General features: G+C 37.7%; 1 protein-coding gene across 4 annotated transcripts in view; it reads left to right on the top strand.

The window, feature by feature from the left end:
* Positions 1–15,253, top strand: part of PRR14L (proline rich 14 like) — a 55,662-nt gene extending 40,409 nt beyond the window's left edge. For 2 of the 4 annotated variants that reach the window (XM_063087276.1, XM_063087275.1), the window contains exons 8-9: positions 12,010–12,081; positions 13,294–14,592. In XM_063087276.1, coding sequence (XP_062943346.1) covers positions 12,010–12,081; positions 13,294–13,570 — 349 coding nt within the window. In that variant the 3' untranslated portion in view covers positions 13,571–14,592. Of the gene's footprint in view, positions 1–12,009; positions 12,082–13,293; positions 14,593–15,037 lie in introns of those variants that run through there. The other 2 variants (XM_063087278.1, XM_063087277.1) reach the window with 2 other exon arrangements.
* Positions 15,254–17,188: the final 1,935 nt, after the last annotated feature.

Below are 17,188 nucleotides of genomic sequence, written 5' to 3'. Positions count from 1 at the left end.
CTTAAAGGCACCTTATTTAATCCAATATACTGAAAGAAGGCTGAGAAAAATAAGACTTTTAATAAACCTTTGTCTAAACCTATGATATCTTTTGATAAAATGCTTTTATTACTTCAGAGTACCTTGTCAAAAAAATCTTAAAGGTGCAAATTTAGTACATTCAATTTATGGAAAATTCTTGGCATATAAATTAATTGGCAAGGGCAATTTATTATTTAAGCCCATCAGCCAAATTATTATTTTTTTTTTTTTTCAAAGATGACCACTAAGGAGATCTTAACCCTTGACTTGGTGTTGTCAGCACTGTGCTCTCCCAAGTGATCTAACCAGCCATCCCTATATAGAGATCCGAACCCATGGCCTATGGTGTGTTATCAGCACCACACTCTCTCAAGTGAGCCACAGGCTGGCCCTAAACCAAATTATTCTTACTTCCTAACTTTTCTGTTTTCCAGTTCAAGTAAATGTTAATTTGTACTTCTAGGAAAATGATACAAAGCATTGAGAAATTATGGAACACATCTTGTGAGGTAGATTTCTAAAAGCCATAAAGTCAAAATTAAAATCATGTATAAGTAATATAATTAATTTACCCACTTTAATAATACTTTATTAAAACAACGTGATAATGCTATTTCTCACTACTGAATTTATTATAGAGCAGTATAATATAACTAAACTGAGAAATTATGAAGATGAGGAGTATGATAGAAAACATGACATTGCTTCCATATATGTGTATGCTACATTAATCAAACTCTGTTATTAGACTCTTGAGAACAATCAAGAATCATGTAAAAAATCGAAATAAACCCATTAATTTATACAAATTTCATGATTGGTCCCATATTTAATATAGGATAAAAGTATATTGTGACAAACCAATTGGTATGTCAGCTTATTGTATAATTTTTGTTTTTGTGAACAAGGATAGGAGTTATAACATTTTATAAAATGAAATAAGGATTGACTAATTGAATTAAATATTTTATTATATGATTTGATAAAAGTTTATACTTTAACTGAAAGAAATTACTTAAATTTTTATCTGTGGGTTTTATACATTTCATCTTCAAATATTTGATAGTTCCAGTAAACATTTCAGATATATACATATTTTTAAATCAACTAGCAAATGGAACTGTTCCTTCTAAGTAGTGGCATACTGTTAATGAAAATTTAGAATAGCTTGAAAAAAAAATTTTGTCCAATTAAATCCATGAACAAGCTCTTTTTAGTTTTTGAGGTTCTCATTCTAAAGTCTCTTTCTTAAAGAGGCATTATGTGATGATAATCAGGGTGAATGAGGCAAAGTCACTCAGACAGCCCATTCCACAGATATTTGAAATCAGAATATTCTAATATGAGCCCCAAAACCCTATTTATTTTATTTGCTTCTTGTTGGTTTTTTCTTTTTGGTGGCTGGCCAGTACAGAGATCCAGCCCTAGGCCTTGGTGTTATTAGCACCATGCTCTAACCAACTGAGCTAATCAGCCAGGCCCCCAAATACCCTATTTCTAAAGCTACTCTTCTCTCTTAGTGGAACTTTGTATAAAATGGGGAAAGACAAGTCCAATACAGGTTTTCAATGATTTCATTAATCACTGAAGAGGGCTTAGCAAGATAAGTGATTTGATTCATTGGGCCAAAGTAAAATTCAGGATGGATAGGGGCTGTTCAGAAAGAATTTTGGGGAATGGAGAAACCTGTAAGAGCGTTCAGAACACTTCTCAGATGTATCACTTTTAGACATTAAAAATTGAGATATTGATTCCCCTAAAGCTGGGTTTTTATGTATTTTGTGGAAAGTCTTCTGGTACACTAGTGCAAAGAACAAGGGTTTAGAGTATTTAGTAGCAGCCTGATTTAGTTCTTGGGGTTTTTACATTAGTATCATGTTATCAGTTGGGGCCCAATCAGGAGACAGAAACCACACAGTATTTTAAACAGGGGAAGTTTAGTATAAAGTATTAAACTGTGATAGGGGAGTAACCATAAATGTAAAGAGAATTCTGAAGGATACACTAGGGCTGAGGGAGAGTACCTGAGGAAGGACAAACTTGGGAGGAATGCCACTTCCCCGAGGTTGGAGTTGAGACTTTGCTGGATAAGGTGTGGTTGTAGCCCATTGGATGGCTGGGTTGCAGAGGCCAGAGCTGGGCCAGCAAGAAACAATAACAACCTTCAGGAACACTGATTAGCTAAGGCTGGTGGGCAGGCATGCCGAAGGAGTTGGAGTGCTGCTGCGATGCAAGGCCCAGAGAACGTGGTATTTGCTTCAGGAGGGCCACAGGAAAGAACCCTGGAAGTTAGGATGCCACTGCAGATATAAGGTCTGGAGTGCTATATCTGTGTCAGGAAGGCTGGGGTAAGATGGTCACCAGTTTAGGGCTGCAAGGTCACTGAGGGATTACATTGAGAGCCCCTCCAGATACCTCCCCAGCCACCCCCACACATATGCATCACTGACCCACCATGTGGCAGGAGCAAAAAAAAAAAAAGCTCACCAGAACCGGGAAGAGATGCTCTCTTCCTCCTGCATTGTTCCTCCATCACCTTCTAACAAAGCTTAGCATCATAATACTCACTGTAATGGAAAAAATGCTTAAAGGGTCTAAGATTCCATTATCACAGAGCAGTTACTGAAGGGCAGATTTTGAACTAAGAAGCAATTATTTGATAGTTGGCATATTCTGCTAAATAGTAGTTAAATGTATTATTCATTTGACCAAGAGATGTTCTTTTAAAAAGAGATTTGAATAAATGGAAAAGTATGCGTTTTAACACAATCAACATTCATAGGAAAAAAGAAAAAAGCAAGAATAACCAGGAAATTCAGAAAAGGAGTGAAATAAGAGTACTAGCCCTGAGCCATATTAAAATATAAAGTCTCAATAATTAGCAAGAACATAAATATACAAATAGGTAAACCAGAACAGAAAGTCCAGAAGTAGACACAAATATAGAGAAATGTAGTATATGACAAAGGTGTCCTGTCAAAGCAGTGGTGGAAAGACAGATTATTCAGTAAATTGCTATTGGGACAACTGGATAGCCATTTTAAGAATAATAAAGTTGGAGCTATACCTTAACTTTCTAACTAGAGTGGCTAATTATGAAATAAACCTAGAAGCCATAAGATAAAACACTGGAAAATATATAATATTAAGATAAAATAATAAAAAATCAAGAACTTCTGCTGGGGGTGGGAGGAAGAAAATTCTGGGGAAAGAACCTTAACACCAAAACACAAATTTGTATCCCAAAGGGCTACATAGACACATACACATAGCTTCTAAAAATTGATAAGTAAAAAAAATAAATAAATAAATCCCAACAGAAAAATAGGCAAAGGATATGGTCTGTATCTTCAGATAAGGAAATGCAAATGGCTCTTATACATATGGAAAAAAGGATCATTCTCACACATTGTGAGAACACTATAAATTACAAAATATTCTATTGTAGCTGTCAAATTGACAAAAACACAAAGTTTGATAATTAATACCACATTGCTTGTTTAAAGAGCTATATCAAAATTAGAAATACACAGACCTTTTGATGCAATAATTCTATTTCTAGGAATTTATCATACAGATATATTTCTACGTAAAAGAAATGATAAGTATATAAAGCTATTCGTGCATTATTTGTAATGACAAAAGATGGAAAACATTTTCACAATACAGGGCTGGTAAAATATTTATGGTACATTCATTCAAAAGAATTAAATGCCATGCAATCTTTAAAGAAAGAAAATCAGATGCAATTCTTTGTATACCACAATGTCTTGTATATTTGTATACCAATGTCAACGATGCTCTAAGATAATGGTACACAAGAGACAAACACTGTCTATAGAATACTACCATTTTTATAAAATAGATGGGGTTTCAGTGAAATAAATATTTCTTAAAACTTCTGTGTTTTAATTATTTCTGCAGTCATTTCTTCTATAAACATTTAGACATTAGAGATATATTTTCTCAAAAACTGAATTTGAACTCACCCCAAATGCCTGATGTTTGGTCTTGGGCCTTATTTATAGATTTTTCTCTCTAGGTCAGAATATAAAAGCCATTGTCACTCAAGCAATTTGATCATCCTAGGGATTTAGTGTCCACTGGTCTTTTTCTAGGCCAGAAAACAGATGCCTTCAAAAACTGTTGCTATATCCTGCTTAGTTTGTGGCAGCATATCTCAGCATCAAGGCTATGCCTTATGATGACATTTTTCAGTGAAAGTTCTGAACCTGCCTTTCTCATGATGAAAAATGCAACAGTCATGTCCAATAAAATGCATTAACTTTAGGTGATGAATTTAAATTTCTGCCACAATTTCATCATAAATTGGCATAGCCAAATCAAATCTTGGAGAGGCAAACCCTGAGATTTGTAATAATGCCAGTGAGTGACAGAGCTAGGGTTTAAAACCTTTGCATTCATAACCTTCCACCTCAATTTTCATTTCACCCTAATCCTGTGACTTTAGATGTATGCGAGCTACTAGAACTTCTGCTTTAGCAATGTAGTAGCTGTTTACCTTTCCTTGCTAACTTTCCTTTTAAAAATAACACAGCTTAATAAATACTAGTCTTCAAGTGCGTAAGTAAATTCTCAAGAGAATAAGGAACTCTCAGAGACCAAAAACTAAATGAAAGTAGCAATTCAGAGAGGAGAGAGGTAAATGAGCATTAAAGCCAACTTTTGCTTTGAGAGCATTTACAAAATCAGGGTTACATTGAGCTTAGGTTTTCATTGGCCGCATGAGTGCAGGGGACAAGAGACAAAAACCTATGTCCTTACGAAGATGAAAGTCTAATATGACACACCACCCATTAAAATGGCCAAACCTCCCTCCACCCCCAACACAGACAAAAGGGCTATAACCTCAATATGAAGATGAACCCAAAGTAAGACTTCGTGCCTCTTCCTCCCCAACTCCCAAGAGGACAGCAAAGGAAATTACCTTCCCCAAATCCTGGCACTGGGTGGAGGAAAAGAATTCTCCCTTGAGAATTAATTAACCACAAGCTGGTCTTCTCATGGATTTGCAGCCTGAATCCATGTTGCCTGGGATAGACTAAAAAAAACCTTTAAGCTGAGATTTTCATTTATAGTGGTCCTGGCTTGGTAGTACCATCAAGTTCCCGGCAGAAACAAACACTTAGCTCCTTGAGGAAACCACTTCCAAATCTGGCCTTAAATAAAAGTTAAGAGAATGTGAAACAACTTATAGTAAAATAAGTAAAGCATGGAGGGAAAAAGGTTCTGTGCATGAATGCCAATGGAAATAATAAACAACAAATCAAATCTGAAAAGATTTCAGATACTGGAATTATTGGAGAAAAATATAGTATGTTTTATATGTTTAAGGAAATAAAATGAGATGAAAAAATAGGAATAATGGAGTGAGAGATGCTTGAAAATGAACAAGTAGATTTGAAATGGGACTGTATAGAATTTCTAAAAATATAAAGTTACCAAAATAAAACCTTAATAGATAGATGAAAGTAGAGCTAAATGGAATTAATGAGCAGGAGAACACAACAGAACAAAGTTTTCAGAATGAAGTACAGAAACAATAAATATGGGAAGTATGATAAAGGTACGGTAAGAAATGAGGAGAGAATAGGGGAAAGGATAGTGTTTGGGAAGTTAAACACTGATAAAAGATATGAATCCCAAGCAGCATCAATCAGAAGAAAGAATTTCATACCTAATTGCATAAGAAACCTTCAGAATTCCAAAGTCAAAAAGATAATCTTAAAAGCAGCCAGAGAACCTTATGAATGTACATATAAAAATCCTCAACAATATGGTAGCAAACCAAATCCAACAGCATCTGAAAAGGATTACGCACGTGACCAAGGAGGATTTATTCCAGGAATGCAAAATTGGTTGAACATAGGAAATCAATCAGTGTAGTACACCTTATTAATAGAATAAAGGAAATTTAAAAATAGAATAAAGGAAAACCCACACACGATGCTGTGGGTCAAATGTGTCCCTAAAAAGTTCATGTATTAGAAATTTAATTTCCATCGTAACAGTGTTAAGAGAGTGGAAATCCAGTTATGGTGTTTGAAAGATAAGGCCTTTGAGAGGTGATTAGATTGTGAAGACTGTACCCTTGTGGATGGATTGATCCATTCACGGACTAATGAGCGTGGCTCTGATGGCTTTAAAAGGAGAGCAAGTGAGGAGGTTGGCTGTCTTGCTCAGGCCATTCTGGCGTCACTGTAGAAGAAAGCCCTCACCAGATGTGTCCCCTGGACCATAGACTTCTCAGTATGCAAAACTGTAAGAATAAATTTCATCTCTTTGTAAATTTCCCAGTTTCAGGTATTCTGTTATAAGCGACAGAAATGAACAAATATACAAGATCATCTCAATAGATGAAGAAAAAGCACTTGACCATATCCAGCACTCTTTCATAACAAAAACATTACACAAACTAGGAATAAGTGGGAACTTCCTCAAATGAATAAAGGTGATCTACAAAAAACCCGCAGCTAAAATCATGCTTAATGGTGAAAACTGAAAGGTTTCCCCTAATCAGGAACAAGACAAAGACGTCCACTCTCACCATTTCTTTTTCTTCTTTCCTTTTTTTAATTGAAACACCATTGATATATGTATTCGTGGGTACAGGCTTGAATATCAGTACCTGTGTGTACAATATGTGATCAAATCAGGATCATTAGCATATTCATCATTGCAAAACAACCATTCTTTGTGTCAATTAGGCAATTTCTGGCTAACCCCTCTCCCCTTCCCCCTTTCTCACCTCTAGTAACCACAGTTCTGTTCTCTCCTCTGAAAGTTCAGCATACTGATGTGATCTTTCTTTCTTTCTTTCTTTTTTATTTATTTATTAGCTCCTACTTATGAGTGAGGACATGTGGTATTTCCCTTTCTATACCTGGCTTTTTTCACTTAACATAATTTTCTCCAACGTCATCCATGTTGCTGCTAATGGCAGAATTTCATTCTTTTTTATGGCTGATTCCATTGTGTATATATATCACATTTCCCTTTCCCAGTCATCTGTCCAATGGACATTTAGGTTGGTTCAAACTCTTGGCTATTGTAAATAGAGCTGTGATAAACACAGGAATGCAGGTATCACTTCAACATAATGATTTCCATACCTTTGGATATATACCCAGTAGTGGGATTGCTGGATCATATGGTAGTTTATTTGTAGCTGTTTGAAAAACTTCCATACAGTTTTCCATAATAGCTGCACTAATTTACAGACCCACTAACAGCATTCTCACCATTTCTGTGCAACATTCTACTAGAGTTTATACTAAGAGGTTTCATGCAATTAAGCAAGAAAGTGAAATAAACAGCATTCACATTGGAAAGTAAGTATCATGTATATGGAAACCACTAAGGAATCCACTATTAGAGGTAATGAATAAATTCAGCAAGATTGCATTGCAGTATACAAGATCAATATGCAAAAAAAAAAAAAAGAAAGAAAGAAAATCAGTTGTATTTCTGTCCACTAGCAATGAACAATCCAAAAATTAAAATAATTCCATTTACAGTAGCATTAAAAAAAAGCAAAAACAAAAACAAAACCTAGTTTCCTAAAAACTACAAAACATTGTTAAAAGAGATTGAGATCTAAATAAATGGAAAGACAGCTGTTGCTCATAGATTAGGTTCACAGTTCTCCAGTCTATGAACACCAGATGTCATTACGACCCAAAATAATCTACAGGTTCACTGCAATACCTGTCATAATGCTAACTGCCTTTTTTGTAGAAATTGACAAGCTGATCCTTAAATTCATGTGGAAGTACAAGTAACCCAGAATAGTTAAAACAACCTTGAAAAAAAGAAACTTATTATATGCACAGTTAAATCACCCATACACAAAATTGCTACAGAGCTACAATAATCAATCAAAACAGTCTGATATTGGCATATATATCAATGGAATAGAATTGGGGGTCTAGAAATAAACATCAAAGTTCAGTTGATATCAACAGAAGTGCCAAGTTCATTCAGTGGGAAAAGAATAATCTTTTCAACAAATGGTGCTGGGGTGACAGGATAGCTATGTGTGAAATTGGATATCCATATACAAAAAAAAACTTAAAATGGATCAAAGACCTAGATATAAGAGCTAAAACTATAAAACACATAGAAGAAAACAGAAGTGTAAATATTCATGCTCCTGGATTAGGTTGTGGTTTCTTGGATATGACACCAAAAGCATGACCAGCAAAAGAAAAAATAAATAAATTGGACTTTATCAAAAGTTAAAACTTTATTAATCAAAGGGCACTATTAAGAAACTGAAAAGATAATCCGTCAAGAGTATGGGGAGACAAGCCACAGACTAGGAGAAAATAATTACAAAAGACATGTCTGATAAAGGACTATTATCCAAAATATACAAAGAACTCTTAAAACTCAACAATAAGAAAACAACCCAACTAAAAAAATGCCCACCCCCCAAAAAAATCTGAACAGACACCTAACCAAAGAAGATATACAGATGGCAAATAAGCATGTAAAAACATGTTCAACATCAAATGTCATTTAGAAATTGCAAATTAAAACAAGGAGATACCACTATATACCTATTAGAATAGCCAAAGTCCAATGCACAACACCAAATGCTGGCAAGGATGTGGAGAAACAGGAAATCTCATCATTGCTGCTGGGAGTACAAAATGGTAAAGCCACATTGGAAGGCAGTTTGGTAGTTTCCTACAAAATTAATCATACTCTTACCATATAATTCAACAATTGTACTACTTTGCTATTTATCAACATGAGCTGAAAACATGTCCACACAAAAATCTGCACACAAATGTTTATAGCAGCTTTATTCATAATTGCCAAAACTTGGAAGCAACCAAGATGTTCTTCAGAGACTGGAAAACTGTGGTACATCCAGGTAATGTAATATTCATTTCTCAAAAAAATGAGTTGTCAAGCCATGAAAAAACATGGAAGAACCTTAAATGCGTACTACTGAGTAAAAGCCAATCTGAATAAGCTACATACGCAGTGATTCCAACCACATGACATCCTGGAAAAGACAAAACTATGGAGATGATAAAAAGATTAGTGGTTGTCGAGGGTTTGGGCAGGGGGAGGGCAGAGCACAGAGGATTTTTAGGGCAGCGAAAACTATTCTGCATGATACTATAATGGTGAATACATGTCATTATACATTAGTCAAAACTCACAGAATGCATACCACCAAGGATGATCCCTAACGTAAAATATGGACTTGGGGTGATAATGATGTGTCAGTGTAAGTTCATCTATTTTAACAAATGCACCACTCTGGTGTGGGATGTTGATAGTGGAGGAAGCTGTGCATGTGAGGGGGCAGAGATATATGGGAACTCTGTATTTTTTTTTTTTTAATCTTTTTTTGTTTTTTACACTTGAGAATATCCTTGTATTTTCTTTTTCTTGTTTTCTTTTTTTCTTTGTTTTTTACACGTGAGGGAACGCTGTGCTTTCTGCTCACTTTTGCTGTGAACCTAAAAAATAAGGTCTACTAAAGATAACATAAACCCCAGAATTGGAGAAAATACTTACAAAATAAGAGTCTAGCATCCACGATTTGTAAAGAACTCTTACAATTCAACAGCAACAAAACCCAACTTTTTTAAGTGAGCAAAAAAATTGAATAGACATTTCTCCAAAGAAGATAGACAAATGGCCAACAAGCATTTGAAAAGAGGCTCAACATCGTTAGTCATTAGGGAACTGTAAGTCAAAACCACAGTGAGATACCACTTTCAGCCCATAGAATGGCTATAATTTAAAAAAATAATAATAAACAGGAAATAACAAGTATAGTGAGGATGTAGATAAATTGGAACCTTTGTACATTGCTCATGGGAATGTAAAATGGTATAGCTACTGTGGAAAACAATTTGGCAGTTCTTTAAAAAATTAAACATAGAGTTACCATATGACACAGCAGTTCTTGTCCTAGGTATATACCAAAGAGAATTGAAAACATACTTGTACACACAAACTTGTACAAGAATGTTGCACATGCGAGTATGTTTGTACAAGTATGTTCATAGCAACATTATTCATACTAGCTAAAAAATAGAAACAATGAAATATTATTCAGCCATAAAAAGTAATGAAGTATTGATACATGCTACAACATGGATTAACCGTGGTAACAGTATGCTAAATGAGAAAAACCAGACTGAAAAGGGCACATACTAAATGATTACATTTATTTGAAACGTCTAGAATAGGCAAAACCATAGAGACGGAAAGTAGATTACTGGTTGCCAGTTGCTGGATGGGGTAAGGGAGAGTCAGAGTGACTGCCATCAGTTAAAAGGTTTTGGGGTGGGGAGATCATGAAAGTGTTCTGGATTCGATAGTGGTGATCAATGAGTAACATTGTGAATATCCTGAAAATACTGAATTGTACATTTCAAATGGGTAAATTTTCTAGTATACGAACCAGGGCCCCTTGGAGAATGATTACAGGTCTAGGGTAGTAAATGTACAAGGTAAGTATAGAATATCTTATCACCAGAAAGTAACAAAGCTCCCAAAGACTGCTAGAGTCATGTCAAAGGGATTCAGGAACCAATTCGAGGAGACCCCCCACTGGCCACAGATTAGACAGTCTGAACACCAAAAGTAATAATACAAGGGTACATCAAAAAGTTCATGGAGGGCCGCGCCCGTGGCGCACTCGGGAGAGTGCGGCTTTGGGAGCGCAGCAACACTCCCGCCGCGGGTTCGGATCCTATATAGGAATGACCGGTGCACTCACTGGCTGAGTGCCGGTCACAAAAAAAAAAAGACAAAAAAAAAAAAGTTCATGGAAAATTAGAATTAAAAGATAATATGCACCAAGGTTGAGGGTTCAAATCCCCACACCTGTCAACTGCCAAAAAAAAAAAAAAAAAAGATAATACGAATCTTTCCATAACTTTTTGAACTACCCTTGTAAGTGCAGTAGATTGAAGCATATCAAATATGCTTAAATCCAGTAATTTATAATGATACTTTTAAAAAACAGCCCACCCATTGACCATCTTCAAAGGATATGGGGAACCAATTCAGTGTTTTGGAAATTGGTAAGTAAAGGGAAGCAACCAGATGGTGAGCGTGAAGTTTCTCTTTGGATAGAAGAATTCTACCTAGTTGATAAAGGAGGAATGATAGCATTTACAACCCTAATGAAATAATATTGACAGTGTTCATCGGTGGCTGTTAATACCACAAAAAGAGAACCTTGTCCCACATGATGGGACAAGTCCTTCTGCCAAAAAGAAAATATCCAACACCTAAATCTGATCGTGCCTCTATGTTTAATGGCCAATTTATAGGAAATACCTATAATATTTCCCATATGTTCAGGTCAAGGGAACATGTTAAATGATACCATGGGTATGTAATCAAGAAAATCTAGACCAAGGAAGCCACAGGCCAAATGACCTGATTTTTTTTTTTTTTTTTCAAAAAATAAATTTTGAAATAAAAAAGGAAAAAAGAGCACTAACAACATAAATCGGGAGTATTGATTGGAGTTCAAAGTTCCAGGGATCTTGTGTTATTTAGAAGGGTAAAAATATTGATTCACTTAAGTTTAAGTTAAATGTGCTCTTTAAAATTCTTTCCAACCACTAAAAGAATAGAAAGAGTGTTCAATTTCCAAGTTAGTGGATGGGGGTAAAAAAGAAACAGCAGTCAATTAAGGAAAAGAAAAGAAACATTGCAAAGGTGAGACATAAAGAAGCTGTAAAATAAGATAATAAATATAAATCCAAATATATCTTTCCTGGTAAATATAAATGGACTAAATTTCATAAAGTTGAAGATTGGCAGCCTAGAAAAGAAAATTCAGTACATAATTGTTCTTTCACATGAGACACGTCTAAAACATTACAGAAAGGTTGAAAGTAAAAGAATGGAAAGCACAAAGTTGGGAAGCCAGTCTGCTGTCTCTTGAGAGAGCATGAAGAATTCATTTTTTTCTGTTTTCAGGTTAAAGAAGAAGGAGTTTAGTTTAGAAGAAATATATACCAACAAGAATTATAAGTCTCCTCCTGCAAATAGGTATGTACATACAGCTGGGAAATATTAGAGAGGGAAAAATTCTGAAATGATTGATGTGAATTTCAGTCCTTTCACTTCAGAAAGAGGTTATGTTCAGTTCTGCCAATATCGGTACATAGAAATAACTAGAATTGGTATTTTTTGTTCCCAACACTTGAATTGGGGTTGGTGATAGGATGGGAAAGAAATGTGTGTTGGGTTAGATAGATACAGAAAATGTAAAATGTAGTATCCTTTTAGTTTGTACTTGTGTTTTTACAAAATGTGCCAGCTGCCTTCTTCAGGACTAATAATCATTGATCTTCAAATATGGTTCCAAACCCAAATACAGAAGCAATTTCACTTGGCCACCCTTGGGTCTGAATTCAGTTCAAGTCAGTGAACATTTAGTAAATGCCTATAGTGTCTAAGATGTAGCAGGAAAGTTCTAGGATTTTGTCCTAGGATTTTCTATGTGTGCTCTAAGACATTTGTACAAGACTGATAATTACAGCATTGCTAAATAAAAGGAAAGGATTGGAAACAACCTAAAATATCCATTACTAAGGTTCTCATTAAATTATGAACCATCCTGGGCTGGCCAGTTAGCTCAGTTGGTTAGAGCATGGTGTTATAACACCAAAGTCACAGGTTCAGAACCTTGCACTGGCCAGCCACCAAAAGGAAAAAAAAAAATTATGATCCATTCTTAGAATGGAATACACTGTATAACTGTTAAAAAATAAATGAGATACCTGTGTACTAAGTTGGAACAATCTTTAAAGGGTATTGATCGGTGAAAGAAGCACAGTGTTTAGGACTGTGTATGTAATACCAGAGACCTGTGTGGCTCACAGAGTTTAAAATGTTTACTATCTGGGCCTTTACAGAAAAGCAGTGACCATTGATAATATATGCTTATTTATGCATGTCTATAAATTGGAGAATGCACAAAACAATGTTGGTGTTACCTGTTGGTGGAGTGGTGGAGTTGGTTTTTCTTTTATTCTATACTCATCATCTAGTTTGAATTTTTTTTACTATGTGCATGTAGTGCATATTCATAAAAACTTATGTGGGTTTTTTTCCATATGAAAAAAAATAAAAGGAAACAATTGAGGAAGAAGTTGTTAATGTATCTAACAGCTCCTGTTGACTAGAAGGGTTGGTGACCCAGGAGATGAGCCATGTGAGTCAGTCTGTTGCTGATTCTGTTTTGTGTTCTATCCTTAGGTGTTTAGAGACTATCTTTGAGGAACCCAAGGAACGAAATGGTACGCTAATTTCAATCAGCCAACAAAAGAGGAAGCGAGTTCTAGAATTTCAGGATTTTACAGTCCCACGAAAGAGGAGAGCTCGAGGTAAAGTCAAGGTGGCAGGCAGCTTTACCAGGGCCCAGAAGGCAGCTCTGCAGAGTCGAGAGTTGGATGCTCTTTTGATACAGAAACTAATGGAACTGGAAACCTTCTTTGCCAAGGAAGAGGAACAGGAGCAATCATCAGGATGTTGAGAAGCAATTCAGTTTGGGGGTCTTAATTTTAGATTTTTTTTTTTGGACCTCCTTGGAAGAGGTTGCATAATTTTGCCCTACCACCCAAATCACTCAAAATGTACAGTCCGTGAATTTTTACCTATTTCAAAGTGCAACCTTTTTAGGAACTGGTAAAGGAGAGTCCTCTAATTCTACTGCTTAGTATAGAACCTCAGGAATGCTCCCTTTCTCCTGGAAATGCTCCTGAATGACATCTGGCCTCCTCCTCCTCAATCTTTGCCATCCACAGGAGGAAAAAGCAGCATGTCTTAAGTAACACTATGATTCCAAGGATTCACAGCTTTTGCACGTCCATATGAAAGTTCCACTTTGTTTACAGTGGTGCTAGACCAAGATTATCTAGAAACATGGCCTAGGGAGGGGAAATTGGCATCCTGTCCTGTGTGGTCTCACTGGCTCATTTCAGTAGTTGAGCAAAGATGAGCTGTTGTGTTTTCTAATCCTTTGAGTCTGTCTGCCCAGAACCTGTTGGTGTGAGGTTGTGTGTGTGAATGCACGCGTGCGCGAGCTCACGTGGCTTTTTCCCTTCGTTTTCTCCCCTCTGTGACTGTGGGTCACTAGTGCCAGAGGAGCCCGTCCAGGCCCCGTTTGAAGTAAGTTGCACTTTTTAATGTTGTGGTGTTATTTTCATTTGTTTTATTTCCTTTTATTATTATTATTATTATTATTGCTGCATGTTTGGAGCCTTTAAATGTGATTTTAAAACAATTTTTTGAAGACATTAAGGAGAAAGACAATACATGTCTTAAGAATACATGATAGGCATTCGACCCAGTTGATCAGTGCGTGGAAGAGACATTTTCTCATTCCTGTGTTTCAAGCAGTCCCTTCCCCATCTCCAACTTCTAGTGTAGCTCATTAGAGGGAACACTTTTTTCGTCTGGGTTCTCACTCTTGCCTACTAATTACGTGTATTTAGTGATGTAAGAGCAGGTTTCTCTCCTGATCATGTAAAAAATACCAAGGTTGGGTGTGGTCTCCATGGGTTTTATCTGAAATGGTGGTATGAAACAAAGTTGGGTACAACAGCTCGGGTAGTGACTAAGGGCCACCCAGAGTGTTTGCAGCTATCAGAGCAGCCTGCTCCAAGAGTGGAGAGAGATTCAGGGTAGTTGCTCAGACCCAGTAATGCATTCTTGTGAGGGATCATGAAACTCCACTGGCAGCATTTTCTGAGGGCACCTCACTGCACTCTGGGCTCCTGTGTCAAACCTCCTGGAAATGTTGTCAACTTTCAGAATTAATTGAGTTTCTGGGTGCCTACAAGAGCCTGTGGGCAGGGGGATGCAGCGTGAGGCAGCAGGCACCGGGGTCTCATTCCTTTCCCACTGGATCTGTGTACCCCTGCCCTGCTCCCCCTCCTCTCCTTCCTTTGTGGTTTATCTTTTCTCTCTCTCTCTCTCTCTGCCTCTCTCTCAAAACAAGAGTTTAAAGAATTAACATTCCTTGGCTGGTGACTGGGATGCTAAAGCCAGCCTCAGGACACTGGTCATCTCTTCCCATCCTCCTAGGAGCCACTGCCATGAAGCAGCCATCGGTGGGAGCTGCAAAAGCTCCAGAGACATTTTCAAGTCAGTCTATTAGAGAAGAGTGAGTGGTGCCGTCCTGGGTTGTGGGCCAGCTCTCCTAGGTTTCTTTTGTTTCCCCATTTGTGAGTGGGTGGGGAGATGGGGTGGGGGTGGGGGTCTCTATGTGCCTTTCCTTTGCAGATTGACAGTCTTTGCTACACTGGAGCAGAAAAACTGACATGAGAAAAATAGTGCCACATCTTCTTCTAGGCTCACAACCTCAGACATTGCGTTTAGAGAAATAACATATACTCCTGGTAATCCACAGAGGCTCCTAAGGCCATGGCCAAGTAGGATTAGAAGAGAGCCAAGTTTCCACACTGGCTCTGAATGATACTAACCAGATTCTGCTACATCCACTTTGCCCAGACTGTATAGACACGACCTGTGTTTCACCTCAGTACCTCTCCCTTCCTGGGACAGGGTTCTTAGACACTAAAAGCTTCTCTGTGTATTTTTGCTTAAGGGAGGGGGATGAGTAATACTTTGTGTCCTTGTACAACCATGTTTAAGGAGTCCTGCTGTTCAGCTCGCAAACTAACAATGAGTCGGCAGAGCCCTGTTTGCCAGCTGCATTGCCAATGTGGACAGATCAGCAACGTGGTAGCCATGTCATCCTGCAGACGAAAGTTGAGGTGGGCACAGCTGGGGTACCACCAACTCGAGAGATATAATTTCAAGTTTGCCTGTTATAGGCATGGCACTTGTGTAAGGGCCAGGAGCAGTGATTTGGAACACTGGCATCTGGGAACACAGGATAGGGGAGAGAGACTTGGGCTTCTTCCTTGTCCTGGGAATGCAAGGAAGAAGCTACTCTGAGGCCAGCCCTGCCTGTCCTTAAAATTCTTGGCCTACCCTCTAGCTAGGGCCCTTCTGCTGCTCCAAACTTAAGAAGGGGCCCCCATTGCAAACTTGAAATTCCTTACCTGAAGTGGATACATCTGATTCTAGCCAAGCTCAGCCACACAAGTCTTAACATCCAGTTTCACCACTTTCCTTGCCAACTGCAGAACCATCAGTGGTCCTTGGGGGCCTGTGGTCCCTGACCATGATGGGACACATTAGTCAGCTGCTGGCATGCCACCTGCCCAGAGCTACAGGAGGTCTGGTTTTGGGGTGGGAGTTGGTACAATTTCTGAGTATGGGGACTTCCCACCCCACGTGGTAGGAAGTTATAGTTAACTACAACTTACTCAACCGTAACTCACCTCCAGAGGTTTAGTGTTTTTAATATGGGAAACAGGAGAAATCTCAGGTCCAATCAGGGTTCTGCCCATCAGCTTTTTACTGGTTCAACTATTTTTTTTTTTTCTTTTCATCTTTCAGTTTCTAGCTATATTTCTCCCCCACTCTCATGTCCCCTCCTCTTTTTTTTTTTCTTTTGGTCTTTTCAGCTCCATTTCTCCATTAGTTTGAACGTACCTCGTCACCTATTAAAGCAGATTATGTCCACTTTTTCTTACTGACCTTACTCTTAAGAGCTACAGCTGAGGGAGGTACAGTGAAAAGACATGTAGCGTTTGCCTTAATCGGAGCCTGAAGAGCTCAGAAACTCATGCTGTGAATCCCAAAACTCAGCGCTTCTCTAAGAGCTGTGAAAATCATGACACTTTGTCACAATTTTGCCTGAAAGGGTCTTTTGCATGGGCACCAGAGCCAACCTGAGGTAAATTCCATGTCCTACTCTCTGGACATAATACTTCCCCCATGGCTCATTCCCTGCCCACTGGGCCAGCAGCAGCAGGGAGCGTGCAGGACTGTGGCAGCAGATCCAGGGCTGCAGCACAACCTGATGGACCACACAGCCGTCGCTCTGTCTCTAGGCTGGGATTCCATCTCATGATCAATACCGTGTACATTAAGATCCACGAAAGACCAACTTTTAGGCAGTAATACTTTTTTCCCATTACCTGGGGGGAAAGTATGTAGTTGGTGCTTTCTTTAAATTCCTTTGTTTTGTTTCTGCAAGCTTATCATGGGAGGAACCTCTTAACCACATTGTGGGTGG

Source organism: Cynocephalus volans, chromosome 2, assembly GCF_027409185.1.
Source record: "Cynocephalus volans isolate mCynVol1 chromosome 2, mCynVol1.pri, whole genome shotgun sequence".
Lineage (NCBI taxonomy): Eukaryota > Metazoa > Chordata > Mammalia > Dermoptera > Cynocephalidae > Cynocephalus > Cynocephalus volans.
The sequence above is the reverse complement of the archived record's forward strand: the minus strand, read 5'-3'. Positions and strand labels throughout refer to the sequence as shown.